Source organism: Eriocheir sinensis, chromosome 13, assembly GCF_024679095.1.
Source record: "Eriocheir sinensis breed Jianghai 21 chromosome 13, ASM2467909v1, whole genome shotgun sequence".
Classification (NCBI taxonomy): Eukaryota; Metazoa; Arthropoda; class Malacostraca; order Decapoda; family Varunidae; genus Eriocheir; species Eriocheir sinensis.
The window spans coordinates 3814138-3830675 of NC_066521.1; the positions used below are offsets into that span (position 1 = coordinate 3814138).

The 16538-nt window shown below is 49.9% G+C and overlaps 1 protein-coding gene across 1 annotated transcript; it reads right to left on the reverse strand.

Annotated features, from left to right (window-relative positions):
* Nucleotides 1-10233: 10233 nt before the first annotated feature.
* On the reverse strand, nt 10234-14022 carry LOC126997795 (histidine-rich glycoprotein-like). The gene is made up of 2 exons (XM_050859011.1): nt 12495-14022; nt 10234-10292 (listed from the first exon to the last, which is right to left on the reverse strand). The coding sequence occupies exons 1-2, from the start codon at nt 14020-14022 to the stop codon at nt 10234-10236; spliced, it is 1587 nt and encodes a 528-aa protein (XP_050714968.1).
* Between the last annotated feature and the right edge of the window lie 2516 nt (nt 14023-16538).

Sequence of the window (16538 nt, forward strand, 5' to 3'; positions counted from 1 at the left end):
TGGCTGGGTGACTGGCTGACTTGCTGTATGGCTGGGTGGCTGGCTGACTTGCTGTATGGCTGGGTGACTGACTGACTTGCTGTATGGCTGGGTGGCTGGCTGACTTGCTGTATGGCTGGGTGACTGGCTGACTTGCTGTATGGCTGGGTGGCTGGCTGACTTGCTGTATGGCTGGGTGACTGGCTGACTTGCTGTATGGCTGGGTGACTGGCTGACATGCTGTATGGCTGGGTGACTGGCTGACTTGCTGTATGGCTGGGTGACTGGCTGACTTGCTGTATGGCTGGGTGGCTGGCTGACTTGTATGGCTGGGTGACTGGCTGACTTGCTGTATGGCTGGGTGACTGGCTGACTTGCTGTATGGCTGGGTGACTGGCTGACTTGCTGTATGGCTGGGTGACTGGCTGACTTGCTGTATGGCTGGGTGGCTGGCTGACTTGCTGTATGGCTGGGTGGCTGGCTGACATGCTGTATGGCTGGGTGACTGGCTGACTTGCTGTATGGCTGGGTGACTGGCTGACTTGCTGTATGGCTGGGTGGCTGGCTGACTTGCTGTATGGCTGGGTGACTGGCTGACTTGCTGTATGGCTGGGTGGCTGGCTGACTTGCTGTATGGCTGGGTGACTGGCTGACTTGCTGTATGGCTGGGTGGCTGGCTGACTTGCTGTATGGCTGGGTGACTGGCTGACTTGCTGTATGGCTGGGTGACTGGCTGACATGCTGTATGGCTGGGTGACTGGCTGACTTGCTGTATGGCTGGGTGGCTGGCTGGCTGACTTGCTGTATGGCTGGGTGGCTGGCTGACTTGCTGTATGGCTGGGTGGCTGGCTGACTTGCTGTATGGCTGGGTGGCTGGCTGACTTGCTGTATGGCTGGGTGGCTGGCTGACTTGCTGTATGGCTGGGTGGCTGGCTGACTTGCTGTATGGCTGGGTGGCTGGCTGACATGCTGTATGACTGGGTGACTGGCTGACATGCTGTATGACTGGGTGACTGGCTGACATGCTAGATGGCTGGGTGGCTGGTTGGCTTACTTGCTGGGTGGCTGGGTGACTGACTGCCTTACTTGGTGGCTGGATGACTGACTGACTTACTGACTGAGTAGCTGGGTGGTTGGCTGGTTTATTTACTGGGTGACTGGGTGGTTGGTTGGCTTACTGACTGGATGGCTGGGCGACTGGCTGGCTTACTGACTGACTGGGTGGGTGACTGACTGGCTGGCTTTCCGATTAGGTGGATGGGTGACTGACTGGCTTACTTCCTGGGTGGCTGATTAGGTGGGTGAATGGGTGACTGACTGGCTTACTTGCTGAGTGGCTGAGTGGGTGGGTGGCTGGCTTACTTACTGGACGACTGGATGACTGGCTGGCTTACTGACTGGGTGGCTGGCTGACTGGCTGACTTACTGACTGGGTGGCTGGCTGACTGGCTGACTTACTGACTGGGTGGCTGGCTGACTGACTGGCTTAATTACTAGGTGGCTGGCTGGCTGGATGGCTGGCTTACTGACTGAGTGGCTGGGTGGATGGCATACTCATTGGGTGTCTAGGTGACTGGCTGGCTTACTTACTGGGGGGGCTGATGGGGTAACTAGCTTACTGACTGGGTGGCTGGGTGGCTAGCTGGCATACTTACTGGGTGGCTGGGTGACTGGCTGGCTTATTGACTGGGTGGCTGGCTGGCTGGCTGGCATACTTACTGGGTGGCTGGGTAACTGGCTGGCTTATTGACTGGGTGACTAGGTGGATGGTTAGCTTACTTACTGGGTGGCTGGGTGGTTGGCTGGCTTACTGACTGGGTGGATGGTTGGCTTACTTACTGGGTGGTAGGGTGGTTGGCTGGCTTACTGACTGGGTGGATGGTTGGCTTACGTACTGGGTGCCTTGGTGACTGGCTGGCTGGCTGGCTGGGTTACCGGTTGGGTGGTTAGGTCTCTGGTTGGGTTGCCAGGAACGCTGGTCGAAGGTCAGTGAACCAAACCAACGTGATCGAAATTGTGGAGTGTGTGTGTGTGTGTGTGTGTGTGTGTGTGTGTGTGTGTGTGTGTGAAAGTACTTTGAAAAAAATATAGATAGGTAAGGAAGAGCTGAGTCATAGAGAAAGCAATATTAGCACAAAAAGTGCCGACACACACACACACACACACACACACACACACACACACACACACACACACACACACACACACACACACACACACACACACACTCAGCCCACCTATTTTCTCTATTCTCAGCCTCAAAAACACAGTTTCTCCACCTGTCCACTCGACACAATCTTCCAAATAACTATCCCCTATTCTTTGACAACACTCAGCTGTCACCTTCTTCAACACTAAACATCCTCGGTCTATCCTTAACTCAAAATCTCAACTGGAAACTTCATATCTCTTCTCTTACTAAATCAGCTTCCTCGAGGCTGGGCGTTCTGTACCGTCCTCGCCAGTTCTTCTCCCCCGCACAGTTGCTATCCATTTACAGGGGCCTTGTCCGCCCTCGAATGGAGTATGCATCTCACGTGTGTGGGGGCTCCACTCACACAGCTCTCTTGGACAGAGTGGAGTCTAAGGCTCTTCGTCTCATCAGCTCTCCTCCTCTTACTGATAGTCTTCTACCTCTTAAATTTCGCCGCCAGGTTGCCTCTCTTTCTATCTTCTATCGATATTTTCATGGTGACTGCTCTTCTGAACTTGCTAACTGCATGCCTGCCCCCCTCCCGCGGCCCCGCTGCACACGACTTTCTACTCATGCTCATCCCTTTACTGTCCAAATCCCTTACGCAAGAGTTAACCAGCATCTTCACTCTTTCATCCCTCACGCTGGTAAACTCTGGAACAATCTTCCTTCATCTATATTTTCTCCTGCCTACGACTTGAACTCTTTCAAGAGGAGGGTATCAGGACACCTCTCCTCCCAAAATTGACCTATCTTTCGGCCACTCCTTTAACTCTTTATAGGAGCAGTGAGTAGCGGGCTTTTTTTTCACTTTTGTTACCTTTTTTTATGCCCTTGAACTGACTCCTCTGCTGTAAAAAAAAAAATAAATAAATAAAAAAAATTGTGCACGAAGTCAAATTTTACTCTCGTCAGACACTTTAATCATGCACGGTGCGTCTCGCGATGTATCCTACGTTTTCTTCACATTACTTTCCCTATCATCGCCATCACACGTGCTCTGCACACGTGCCCGACACCACCACCACCACCAAGAACTACAACCACGCTTCCTGACATCGCTCCTTTTCGCTTCACGTATTTTCTTTTCATTGCATCTTTTCTTACTCAGATTTGTTTTGCTTTTTTTATTTCTCTCTATTTTAATCGTTATTTTGTTATTCTTGTATAATTTCCATGGGCGTTTTCTTCTAAAATTTTTAGGTTTGTTTTTCCTTCTCTTTTTTCTGTTTCTCTCTATTATAATCTATTTGTTTTTATTTTTTGTTTGTAGTATTTCCATATGCGGTTTCTTCTCATAATTAGGTTTGCCTTTCCTTTTCTTTCTGTTTCTTTTTATTTTATTTATTTGTTATTTTTTCTTTCGTTTGTATAATTTTCATAAGCGTTTTTATTCTCACAATCTTGTTTGTTTTCCTTGTTTTCCATTTCTTATCTTAATCTATTTGTCGTTTCTCTTTTTCAGTTTGTGTAATTTCCATAGACGTTTTTTCCCCATAGTTAAGTTTGTTTTCCCTCCTTTTTTCCCATTTTTCTTCATATTAATCTATTTTTGACTTCTTTTTTTCCGTTCGTGTAATTTCCATATGTACTTTCCTCCAAGAGTTCGGTTTATTTTCCCTTCTTTTTTTCTGTTTCTTTCTATTTCAAACTTTGTTATTTTTTCTCTCGTCTGTATTATTTCCATAGGCGTTTTCTTCCCATAATTAGGTTTGTTTTCCTTCTTTTATCTATTTCTCTTTATCTCAATCTATTCGTCGTTTTTCTTTTTCCAGTAGGTATAATTTTCATAGACGTTTTCTTCTCATAATTAGGTTTGTTTTCCTTCTTGTATCTATTTCTCTTTATCTCAATCTATTCGTCGTTTTTCTTTTTCCAGTAGGTATAATTTTCATAGACGTTTTCTTCTCATAATTAGGTTTGTTTTCCTTCTTTTATCTATTTCTCTTTATCTCAATCTATTCGTCGTTTTTCTTTTTCCAGTAGGTATAATTTTCATAGACGTTTTCTTCTCATAATTAGGTTTGTTTTCCTTCTTTTATCTATTTCTCTTTATCTCAATCTATTCGTCGTTTTTCTTTTTCCAGTAGGTATAATTTTCATAGACGTTTTCTTCTCATAATTAGGTTTGTTTTCCTTCTTTTATCTATTTCTCTTTATCTCAATCTATTCGTCGTTTTTCTTTTTCCAGTAGGTATAATTTTCATAGACGTTTTCTTCCCATAATTAGGTTTGTTTTCCTTCTTTTATCTATTTCTCTTTATCTCAATCTATTCGTCGTTTTTCTTTTTCCAGTAGGTATAATTTTCATAGACGTTTTCTTCCCATAATTAGGTTTGTTTTCCTTCTTTTATCTATTTCTCTTTATCTCAATCTATTCGTCGTTTTTCTTTTTCCAGTAGGTATAATTTCCATAAACGTTTTTCCCTCATAGTTAAGTTTGTTTTCACTTTTGGTTTCCATTCACTTTTTTGTCGTGTCTTTTTCCGATTGTGTAATTTCCCTTAACGTTTTCCTCGTCATATTAGGTCAGTCAGTGCCGCGTAGCCCGACTTGTTTATTCATTAACTTTGGTCATGTCACCGTCAGTCTTTGTTTATGCTTGAGCGCCTCCCATTTGTCTACCCTGCCGGCGTCTGTCATTTGTTTCACTTCTATCTTTCTCCTTTCTTATGCGTACCGACGGTCATCTTTCTCTCTCTTTGTTGTTGTTTCATCATCAATCAATTGTTTTGTCTTTCTTTCCTCTCTGTTTTCTTTTCTTTTTTTCTTTCTTTCTTTCTTCCTTCTTCATCATCTCGTTTGGTTCGTTTTCCTTTCCTTTCTTTTATTTTCCTTTTCCATCATTTGTTCTTTCTTTTCTCTTTTTTTCTTTTCGTTCCGTTTTTCATACTTCCATTTTTTTATTCTTTCTCTTGGTCTTTCTTTCTTCCTTCCTTCCTTTTTTTCTTCCTTTCTTCCTCTTGCTCTCTCTTTCTTTCTTCCCTTCTTTCCTTTTTTTCTTCCTTTCTTCCTCTTGCTCTCTCTTTCTTTCTTCCTTCCTTCCTTTGTCTTCCTTTCTTTCTCTTGCTCTCTCTTCTTTCTTCCCTTCCTTCCTTTGTCTTCCTTTCTTTCTCTTGCTCTTTCTTTCTTCCCTTCTTTCCTTTTTTTCTTCCTTTCTTTCTCTTGCTCTCTCTTTCTTTCTTCCCTTCTTCCCTTTTTTCTTCCTTTCTTCCTCTTGCTCTCTCTTTGTTTCTCCCCTTCTTTCCTTTTTTTCTTCCTTTCTTCCTCTTGCTCTCTCTTTCTTTCTTCCCTTCTTTCCTTTTTTTCTTCCTTTCTTTCTCTTGCTCTCTCTTTCTTTCTTCCCTTCTTTCCTTTTTTTCTTCCTTTCCTCCTCATGCTCTCTCTTTCTTTCTTCCCTTCTTTCCTTTTTTTCTTCCTTTCTTCCTCTTGCTCTCTCTTTCTTTCTTCCCTTCTTTCCTTTTTTTCTTCCTTTCTTTCGCTTGCTTATTCTTTCTTCCTTCCTTCCCTTGTCTTCCTTTCTTCTTCTTGCTCTCTCTTCCTTTCTTCCCTTCTTTCCTTTTTTTCTTCCTTTCTTCCTCTTGCTCTCTCTTCCTTTCTTCCCTTCTTTCCTTTTTTTCTTCCTTTCTTTCTCTTGCTCTCTCTTTCTTTCTTCCCTTCCTTCCTTTTTTTCATCCTTTCTTTCTCTGTCTCTTTTATTAACCTTGTCTATTTTTCTTTTTCACGTGTTTTCTTTCTTTTTTTCTGTGTTTCTTTGTTTCTTTATTTCTTTGCTTTTCTTTCTTTTTCCTTTTTTCTTTTTTCTTTTCTTTCTTTATTTTTGTCTTTTTTTTGTTTCTTTTTTGTTTCTTATTTTTCTTTCTTTCTTTTTTTAATTTTATTTTTATTCTCTCTCTCTCTCTCTCTCTCTCTCTCTCTCTCTCTCTCTCTCTCTCTCTCTCTCTCTCTCTCTCTCTCTCTCTCTCTCTCTCTCTCTCTCTCATCAACATTAACATCAGTCCTTCAGCCTTAACAACCGCTTACACACTTTGGAGGGAGCTTGACGTCGAGTTCTTTAACGCCTGGGACAATTTCTACGGCCAGTCTCTTCCAAACGCCACGCCAAAGGGACGGTCTACACCTGTCCCCACACCAATGTTCCTGAAGCTCTCCCTATTGTTAACCAGTTTTATTTTATGCAATCTCTTTTCGACCTATTGGCAAGCCTTGTGATTACTCGCCTCCTCCCAGTGATCCATAATAGTCTCCACGCCAATGTTCCTTAATTAAGCCTTCCCTACAGCATCCCAGTCTTTCTTTATGCATTAAGGGCCAGTTCGACAGTCCAGCACAGTCAGTGTAAGCGCCCAAACCAAACTGTATTCTCCACAATAATCCGTTATTTCTACTCGGTACCAGATATTAAAGAGATTTCCTGTGTGGATTCCTAAAATTTCCTACTTTTTATATCAACGCCAAACACTACACAAGGAATTTTCGTCGTATGTTTTGTCTGGTTGGGGAGCTGACAAACTTGCTGCATTGGACTGTATAACTGGCCCTATCTTTTTGGCTCATTTGCAAGCCTTGTGACTGTACTAATAAGTGTTGTGTGTCTCCCTCCCCTTGGTGTTTAGCTATATTTACGAAGAGGTGGGGACGTAGTGAGTAGTCTTTAGCGACCTACGTATGTACCTGCCTTTAATGATATCCTCCTTGATCCATGTCACCCTCTCCGTTACCTTCACTTTTCATTCTCACTGCACTACCATTCTCAACCCTTTTACCATCACCATCACCATCCTCACACTCAGCATTACCAAACTGTCGCACTCAGCACCTTGTGTTATCCGGTTCCTGATCCATGACGTTTGCCCCCCCAAAAAACACATCAATAACTAACGGTTTCAACAATAACTTCAAATGGATATCGTTATTTGTCTGGGCTCTACAGTTTTGGGTCTGGCACCGATAACTGCAATGTTCTGAGTACGATAATATGTAACGCTACTCCCCCAAATCACCACAACTGTCGTATACCCACTTGATAACACCACCACAGCCTCTTCAACTCGACCCAAACTCAACATTTAACACCACACCATCACAGACACTGTAAAAAGCACACCACAATTCCATAAAAAAAACATCCAACACCACTATAAACGCATCTAACAATACAAAATCACATCCCCTATTTTCGGCACATCATCACACCTCAGGCCTTACAACATCCATTTTATCACAATCGTAACTATAACCACTACCATCACACCGTCACATCCACCTACGACCTGAAACTCAGCATACAGCACCACACCATCACATTCACCATAACAGGCATACCACCACACCTCAGATCCCGAAAACGAAGGCCGTGGCCTTTCGCTACGCCCACCCGCCAGCTCTCTTTTACATCGGGGACACCCCTGTGGGGTACTTAAGTTCCGGTACCTGGGCATGCCGCTGGACTCCCGTCTAAATTTCCTCCCTTACATCACCTCCATCCAGGCGACCATGTCCTCCCATATGAATGTCATGCGGGCCATTGCGGGGCGCTCCGGCGGGGCAAGTGACCGTGTGCTCCGCTCCTTCTTTACCTGAGCGGTGCGTTCACCCCTGGACTATGCTGCTCCCTGCTTGCCAATAGTGAGTCCTGCCTCCCTGCACCCGCTTGAGACGGTCCAGAACTCCGCCCTCTGGATCCATCTTGGTCGCCCCTCTGGACGAAGTTCATCTGCCTGAGGGGAGAGGCGTTCGTATGCAACGTCGCCGTGCTAGTTGCGCAGCTCGGTGTTGGCCACCCGGCGACCTTGCTGCGACGTGGGGAAGCGGCGCCCCTCGCGGAGAGAGTGAGGCAAGCTCTCCACCAGGACCCTCTCCTTTTCCATCGTCAGACGTGGGCGTTCCTGGCCGCTCGAAGGTTCGGGGAGGCTGGACTAGCGCCCTGGCTGCTGGCGACTCCCGACCTTCTGCACCCAGCCTATTCGCCCCTCCTCCATGGAGGCTCCGACAGTACGATGCCTCCCTCAGACCTCTCCCACTTAAGAAGGCTCTCCTGCCCCAACATGAGGTGCGGCGGGAGGCGATGGAGCGGATCGCTGATGCTATGCTTCCTCAGGCTGCCATTTATTACACGGACGGCTCCATCCACCACCTGACTGGGGCTTTTGGTGTCGCCTTCGTGTCTGAGGGGGTCACAGCTCTCTTTCGCCTTCCTGATGGCTTCTCATTCACGTAAGCAGAGCTGTTGGCCATCCTGCTGGCCCTCGTGTACGCCAAGGAGGCGGTGGAAGGGCCAGTCATCGTCCACAGCGACTCCATGTCCGCCCTTCAGGCCATCGCCCGCCACCACTGCAGTGACAACGCGCGCCTCCTCACCAACATCTGGGGGACATTGGAGGCCTTGGAGTCCGTCGGCCGGCGCGCTTCCCTGAGATGGCTCCCTATACTCTGTTCGGAGCATGAAGTCGGTTCAAGGTGTGGCAGATTCCAGAATTCCCATGAGTGCGGCGCTGCCAGTTCGACCGCCAATTATCAGATTAGCACTCTCTCCCGGCCTACCCACCCGCAACCCACCTGTTTATCTCTCTCTCTCTCCTTCTCTCTCCCTCTCGACCCGGGGGAGGGACCTAGGGGGACACACCGACCACCACCACCACCACCACTACCAACACCACAACGTGGCAACATGGGAAAAAATCGCTGCCACATGTCATAGAATTTATACAACTCCTTGTTATAATCCTAAACATCGACACTCATTGTACTATGTAGCTTCCTTTACTATATACAGAATATATAAAATATCGCTTTCAAATAGCACATGGATGGGAAATAAGAGAGAGACGCATGTACGAAGGCTGATTTGGCAGCATGGGTAGAGGTAAACGACGATACCAGCTCCACCCTGAACCGACTTCTTGCTCTGAACAGACTATAGTAATTCAGGCGTCAGGGGCAACGACGCAGCGGATGTTGCGGCGAAAGACGCTACGCTCCTGCCTGCGGTCTCAGCGCAACTTCCACCCAGCACTGCTCACCTTTGAGCAGCTTTGGCGTGTCGGGCAAGGCAGAGTATCATCACCGAGCTGCAGGATTCTGTAGCAGTGGACCTCCCCTCGGGCTGCTGGTACGCGGCTGCCACTGATTCGGGTCGCAGGCAGCTGTCAAACACCTACCCTCGGAGCGTGAGTACCCAGCTGCACAGCCTGCGCCTGAGTTATAAATGCACGTCCCTCCTTGACCCAGAAAACATCCTGCCGAGGGAGTGCGACTTCTGTGAGGATGAACAAGATTATCCGCTCCTCCACTATTTGCTCGAGTGCCCTGCTACAAGGGAACTGGCTTCGAAACCTGAGGGACACTGCTCCTGCCCTCCTGCTCCAACTTGGTGAAGCGACCCTTGAGAAGTTGGTACGCACTTTTCCACCTCCAAGGTGAACCACAGGCAAGGATCCCACTGACGGGCCGTCGTAGGACAAGGGCCCGTTCTCCTTGGTAGAAGAGAGAAAATCGGAAGAGCAGAACCTCAAATCCTGCAACATCCAGTCCCCACAACCCAAACTACATAACACCACATACACCATCACACTCACCCACGACCTCAAACTCAGCATCCAACACCACACCATCACATTCACCACACAAGGCACACCACCACATCTCAGGCCCTGCAACTTCCATCCTATCACAACCACAACTATAACCACTACCATAACCACAACCGGCATGATCACCACACCATACCTTCTGCACTTCCCACAATCACTGCACCACCTTTACCCCCGTCACTATCAGCACCCCTTCTCTTCCCTACCACAACAGAAAATGCAAAAGAAAAACCCATGAAAACCAAATTGAAGAGAACTCCCAACCTTTTCTTGTCCCCATAGGAAATCACCTCCTCCCTCTCCTCTCTTCCCCCCTTCCTGTCTCCTATCTCCCTCCACAGCTCCCCGGGGCCATAAAGAAGAGGGGAGAGGTCATAGGGGAAGGAGTGTCGCCTCTCCCCTCGTCTTCCCCTCTTCTTCTGGTGAGGGCAGCGTGTTATGTACGTAATAGGAGACAGGTCGGGTTAATCAGGTTTCTAGGTGAGGCCAGGTGTTGGAGGAGAGGTGATGGTGCAGGGAAAGGAGGGCTGAGGGAGGGAGAGTGTGGTTATGTGTAGGGAAAGGGGGAGAGGAGGGAGGGGGAAGGGAGATTAGAGATGAAGAATACAATGTTATGGGAAGACTGAGGAAGGGAATGAAGGAGACAGACGCATTAGGACAGAAGTAGAGGACGGAGATAAGAATAAGAAAGGGAATGGAGACAGAAGGGAAGGAAAAGGGATGTTGTAGAGAGGAAAGGGAGATTAGAGATGGAGAATACAGTGTTATGGGAAGACTGAGGAAGGGAATGAAGGAGACAGAAGGGAAGGAAAAGGGATGTTGTAGAGAGGAAAGGGAGATTAGAGATGAAGAATAGAGTGCTATGGGACGACTGAGGAAGGGAATGAAGGAGACAGAAGGGAAGGAAGAAGCATTTTGGAGAATCATTAAAAGGACTAGAAAATAATAGTAATAGTGGATGGAGCTAAGGAACAGAATAAAGGAGGGAAAAGTGAGGAGAGTGATGAGTAAAAAGAGATAGAAGTTAAGAAAATGGAAGAATAATAGATAACTTTAAGTTTTAGGAAGATTGATTCTGCCAAAAGGAAGTTTTTTGTTTTTTTTTTACGTCTCCGCCTATTGCGCCGGTAGGCTTGCTTGAGGGGCCTGGATGGTATTCGGCCCCAGCCCGTCATGGCGCAGGCAAGTGTTTATAGTGGCGCCATCTTCTCTTGGCTCATGCTGCCCCCCGGTACTCGTTCTTGTAAGTAAGGGAGTGCTTATGAAATGTACTCTCATAAAAAACCCTTATGAAATGTACTCAAACTAAAACCATATGAATTTAGTTGCTTTTTTTAATTTTTTTTCTGTTCCACTTGTTCATCTTTTTTTGAGCCGTTTTTCCATATATTTTTTCTCTCTCTAGTGAGTGCTGCGAGGAGAAATTGGTAAAAGAAAGAATAAAGAGCAAAGAGGAGATGAGGCAGGAAATGTTAGGAAATGAGGGAGTGTGAGTTAGAGAAGGAAACTGATCTAAAAAAAGAAACGAGTTGGGACTAAAGGGAATAAGCCAGAGAAATTAGAGACGATGCAGAAAGGAAGATATGAAATAAATCGCAAAGAAGATTAAAGAATAATATAATATGTTAGATGAAGATAGAAAAGGAAATCAGATGTTAGGAAGTAGGGATGAGATGGCTAAAGAAAAAGGAAATTAGAGAGAAGATGAGTCTTAAGAATATGAATAAGGAAAAGAATGAGGATGGATAACTAAAATGATGTTAAGTGAATTAGAGAGTAAGGGATGAGTTAGTTGAGTTACGAGAGCAGAACTAAAGCTGGGCGGAGATGAAGGAAGAGAGACAAGGAAGGAACGATATGAAAGACGAAATTAAAGATATGGGTAGCAGAGAAGGTTAACCTGGTAGCAGCGACGGGTCAAATTTGTAGCTTTACCGTGTACCAGCGACGGACCAAATTTTTGCCATGATATAAACCCTCCAAAATAGAGGATGCATAAACTGATCACAAATGCGTTGATATATATTATGAAATGGTTTGCGTGAGTGATGATTTTTTTCTCATTATTCTCTCTTAGAGGGACCTTTAAGAAACATGAACCTAGCAGCTACAGGGTTAAAGAGTAGCACAAGGATAGATATGAGTTCAAAGGCTACATAGGGGTTGAAGGTGCGAGGGAGGAGGAGAGGGGAAGGGGATCAAATGCTCCCTTTTATTACAGGTTAGTTTTGATGATCACAGATGCGTGGGTCAAGGCGCTCAGGTGGTGTGTGTGTGTGTGTGTGTGTGTGTGTGTGTGTGTGTGTGTGTGTGTGTGTGTGTGTGTGTGTGTGTGTGTGTGTGTGTGTGTGTGTGTGTGTGTGTGTGTGTGTGTGTGTGTCTGTGTGTGTGTGTGTGTGTGTGTGTGTGTGTGTGTGTGTGTGTGTGTCAGGGTGGTCGTGTTGTTGGTGGTGTGGTATTGAAAGGTTTGCAGTTGTAGTGGCGGTAGTTGTTGTTGTGGTGAAAGTGGTGGTGGTAGAAGGAGTTGTGGTGGTGGTAGTGGTTCAGGGGGTAGTGGTGGTAGTGGTAGTAGTGGTGGTGATGGTGCCGGTAGTTGTGGTAGTGGAGGTGGAGGTGATGGTGGTGGTGGTGGTGGGTCAGCCATAATCATGCGGTACTCGTCTCAGATCATTACAGATATTACTGGTATAATGTGAATAATTTAGTGGAGGATGTTATTTCGGTGCGGCCATCGTCCTGCTCCGCGTGAGTCACCGCCGCTTTGGACACGCTGACGAGGCGCTTGTCGTGTGGGTGCGGGGCGTGCTGGGCGATGAGGCCCTTGTCGTGTGGGTGTGGGGCGTGCTGGGCGATGAGGTGCTTGTCGTGTGGGTGTGGGGCGTGCTGGGCGATGAGGTGCTTGTCGTGTGGGTGCGGGGCGTGCTGGGCGATGAGGCGCTTGTCGTGTGGGTGCGGGGCGTGCTGGGCGATGAGGCGCTTGTCGTGTGGGTAAGGGGCGTGCTGGGCGATGAGGCGCTTGTCGTGTGGGTGCGGGGCGTGCTGGCCGATGAGGCGCTTGTCGTGTGGGTGTGGGGCGTGCTGGGCGATGAGGCGCTTGTCGTGTGGGTAAGGGGCGTGCTGGGCGATGAGGCGCTTGTCGTGTGGGTGCGGGGCGTGCTGGGCGATGAGGCGCTTGTCGTGTGGGTGCGGGGCGTGCTGGGCGATGAGGCGCTTGGTGTGTGGGTGAGGGGCGTGCTGGGCGATGAGGCGCTTGTCGTGTGGGTGAGGGGCGTGCTGGGCGATGAGGCGCTTGGTGTGTGGGTGAGGGGCGTGCTGGGCGATAAGGCGCTTGGTGTGTGGGTGCGGGGCGTGCTGGGCGACGAGGCGCTTGTCGTGTGGGTGCGGGGCGTGCTGGGCGATGAGCCGTTTGGTGTGTGGGTGAGGGGCATGCTGGGCGATGAGGCGCTTGGTGTGTGGGTGCTGGGCGTGCTGGGCAACGAGGCGCTTGGTGTGTGGGTGCGGGGCGTGCTGGGCGACGAGGCGCTTGGTGTGTGGGTGCGGGGGGTGCTGGGCATCGAGGCGCTTGGTGTGTGGGTGCAGGGCGTGCTGGGCATCGAGGCGCTTGGTGTGTGGGTGCAGGGCGTGCTGGGCATCGAGGCGCTTGGTGTTTAGGTGCAGGGCGTGCTGGGCATCGAGGCGCTTGGTGTGTGGGTGCGGGGCGTGCTGGGTGACGAGGCGCTTGGTGTGTGGGTGCGGGGCGTGCTGGGCGACGAGGCGCTTGGTGTGTGGGTGCGGGGCGTGCTGGGCATCGAGGCGATTGGTGTGTGGGTGCAGGGCGTGCTGGGCGACGAGGCGCTTGATGTGTGGGTGCGGGGCGTGCTGGGCATCGAGGCGCTTGGTGTGTGGGTGCGGGGCGTGCTGGGCATCGAGGCGCTTGGTGTGTGGGTGCGGGGCGTGCTGGGCATCGAGGCGCTTGTCGTGTGGGTGCGGGGCGTGCTGGGTGACGAGGCGCTTGACGTGTGTGTGCGTGGCGTGCTGGGTGACGAGGCGCTTGACGTGTGTGTGCCTGGCGTGCTGGGTGACGAGGCGCTTGGTGTGTGGGTGCGGGGGTGTGCTGGGTGACGAGGCGCTTGGTGTGTGGGTGCGGGGCGTGCTGGGTGACGAGGCGCTTGGTGTGTGGGTGCAGGGCGTGCTGGGCATCGAGGCGCTTGTCGTGTGGGTGCGGGGCGTGCTGGGTGACGAGACACTTGGTGTGTGGGTGCGGGGCGTGCTGGGCATCGAGGCGGTTTTCGTGTGGGTGCGGGGCGTACTGGGTGACGAGGCGCTTAGTGTGTGGATGCAGGGCGTGCTGGGCATCGAGGCGCTTGGTGTGTGGGTGCAGAGCGTGCTGGGCATCGAGGCGCTTGGTGTGTGGGTGCGGGGCGTGCTGGGCATCGAGGCGCTTGGTGTGTGGGTGCGGGGCTTCCTGGGCATCGAGGCGCTTGGTGTGTGGGTGCGGGGCGTGCTGGGCATCAAGGCGCTTGGTGTGTGGGTGCGGGGCTTCCTGGGCATCGAGGCGCTTGGTGTGTGGGTGAGGGGCGTGCTGGGCATCGAGGCGCTTGGTGTGTGGGTGCGGGGCGTCCTGGGCATCGAGGCGCTTGGTGTGTTGGTGCAGGGCGTGCTGGGCATCAAGGCGCTTGGTGTGTGGGTGAGGGGCGTGCTGGGCATCGAGGCGCTTGGTGTGTGGGTGCAGGGCGTGCTGGGCGACGAGGCGCTTGGTGTGTGGGTGAGGGGCGTCCTGGGCGATGAGGCGCTTGGTGTGTATGTGAGGGGCGTTCTGGGTGACGAGGCGCTTGGTGTGTGGGTGCGGGGCGTGCTGGGCGATGAGGCGCTTGTAGTGTGGGTGCGGGGCGTGCTGGGCATCAAGGCGCTTGGTGTGTGGGTGAGGGGCGTACTAGGCGACGAGGCGCTTGGTGTGTGGGTGTGGAGCGTGCTGGGCGACGAGACGCTTGGTGTGTGGGTGCGGGGCGTGCTGGGCGACGAGGAGCTTGGTGTGTGGGTGCGGGGCGTGCTGGGTGACGAGGCGCTTGGTGTGTGGGTGCTGGGCGTGCTGGGCTTCGAGGCGCTTGTCGTGTGGGTGCGGGGCGTGCTGGGTGACGAGACACTTGGTGTGTGGGTGCGGGGCGTGCTGGGCATCGAGGCTGTTTTCGTGTGGGTGCGGGGCGTGCTGGGCGACGAGGCGCTTGGTGTGTGGGTGCGGGGCGTGCTGGGCGACGAGGAGCTTGGTGTGTGGGTGCGGGGCGTGCTTGGCGACGAGGCGTTTGTCGTGTGGGTGCGGGGCGTGCTGGGCGATGAGGCGCTTGGTGTGTGGGTGCGGGGCGTGCTGGGCGACGAGGCGTTTGTCGTGTGGGTGCGGGGCGTGCTGGGCGATGAGGCGCTTGGTGTGTGGGTGAGGGGCGTCAAGATCGTGACTGTGTGACTGAGGCTTTAACCATCGACATAACGGCAATGAGTTTAACCGAGCTGAAGAAGATGCAGCGGAACCAACTAGCACGAATTAAGGGGCGTGACCGTACTATACCGCACCGCCACGTGCACGGGTCGGCAACATGTATATTCACACTACACCAGCACGTATACGGCCCGGAACCCGCAAAAGACCTGCTCACACCGTATCGCATGTGCTCTCCGCGTCGTACATCAGCGGCCGATTGTTGTACACCGTCAGATAGTCACCTCCACGGTGCCTTAGTTTGTGTTGTGACATGATGGTGCACTCCCCTCCCTCCCGTCCTGTAACCTCTCTCTCCTCCCTTCCTCAGCAACTCTTCTCTTCCTAAATCTTTCCCGCTCTTTCTCCTCCTCCTCCTTTCACCTTTTCTTCATCGTCTTCGTCCTGTTTATTCTCTTTAATTTTCTTTTTAGTTTAAGTCTGTAATCTTTCTTTCATTCTCTCTTTCCATCTTTCTTTTTTTCTATCTCTTTTTTTTCTTCCACTACTTTTTTCTTTCTTTTCTTCCACTCCTTTCTTCTCCTCTTCTTCTTATTGTTCTCCCCCTCCTCCTCCTCCTCCCCCTCCTCCTCCTCCTCCTTCTACTCCTCCTTCTCCTCCTCCTCCTCTAAATTCACGAGTTCCAGGCACAACCCTCCTGTATGCGGCCCAGTTGGCGAGGCTGTTTTCTCTCTCTCTCTCTCTCTCTCTCTCTCTCTCTCTCCCTTTCCCCTCCTCCTTCACCCCTAATTCCATCAACTCATCTCTCCTCCACTTCCTGTGTGTGTGTGTGTGTGTGTGTGTGTGTGTGTGTGTGTGTGTGTGTGTGTGTGTTGTCTGTTTTTTTTCTGTTTGTCTGTTCCCAGTAATGTTAAGTCAGTCAGTCAACCATTCAATCAGTCTGTATTTCTGTATGTGTGTATCTGTGAGTCTGTCTATCTGTCTGCCTGTACTGTGTCTTTGTCTGTCTGTTTTAATGTATGTATGTATGTTTGTATGTATGTCGACCTGTTTGTCTGTTTGTTCATGTCTGTCTGTACGCCTGTAGTATGTCTGCCTGTGTGTGTGTGTGTGTGTGTGTGTGTGTGTGTGTGTTGAATGAGGTAAGCCTGCCCTGTCGTGTGTCGCTTTTTCATTTCCCGTTATTTTCCTCGCCCATCACTCAACCTTCACCTGTGTACCTGGTCGTGCTGCATTTCTCTCAGATTTCTTTCGTTCATCCTTCCTTTGTTTCTTCGCAAGTTCGTTCCTTGGTTTTTATTTTCCTTTTCTTTTGTTTATTTTATATTTTCTTCTTTTACCTTTTATTGTTTCTAATATTGAT

Coding starts and splice junctions, on each gene's coding strand:
- LOC126997795 (XM_050859011.1), bottom strand. CDS start 14,022: ATGCCCAGCACGCCCCGCACCCACACACCAAGTGTCTCGTCACCCAGC. Junction 10,293..12,494: donor TCACGCGGAGCAGGACGATG/GCCGCACCGAAA, acceptor TCCCTCCCTCAG/CCCTCCTTTCCCTGCACCAT.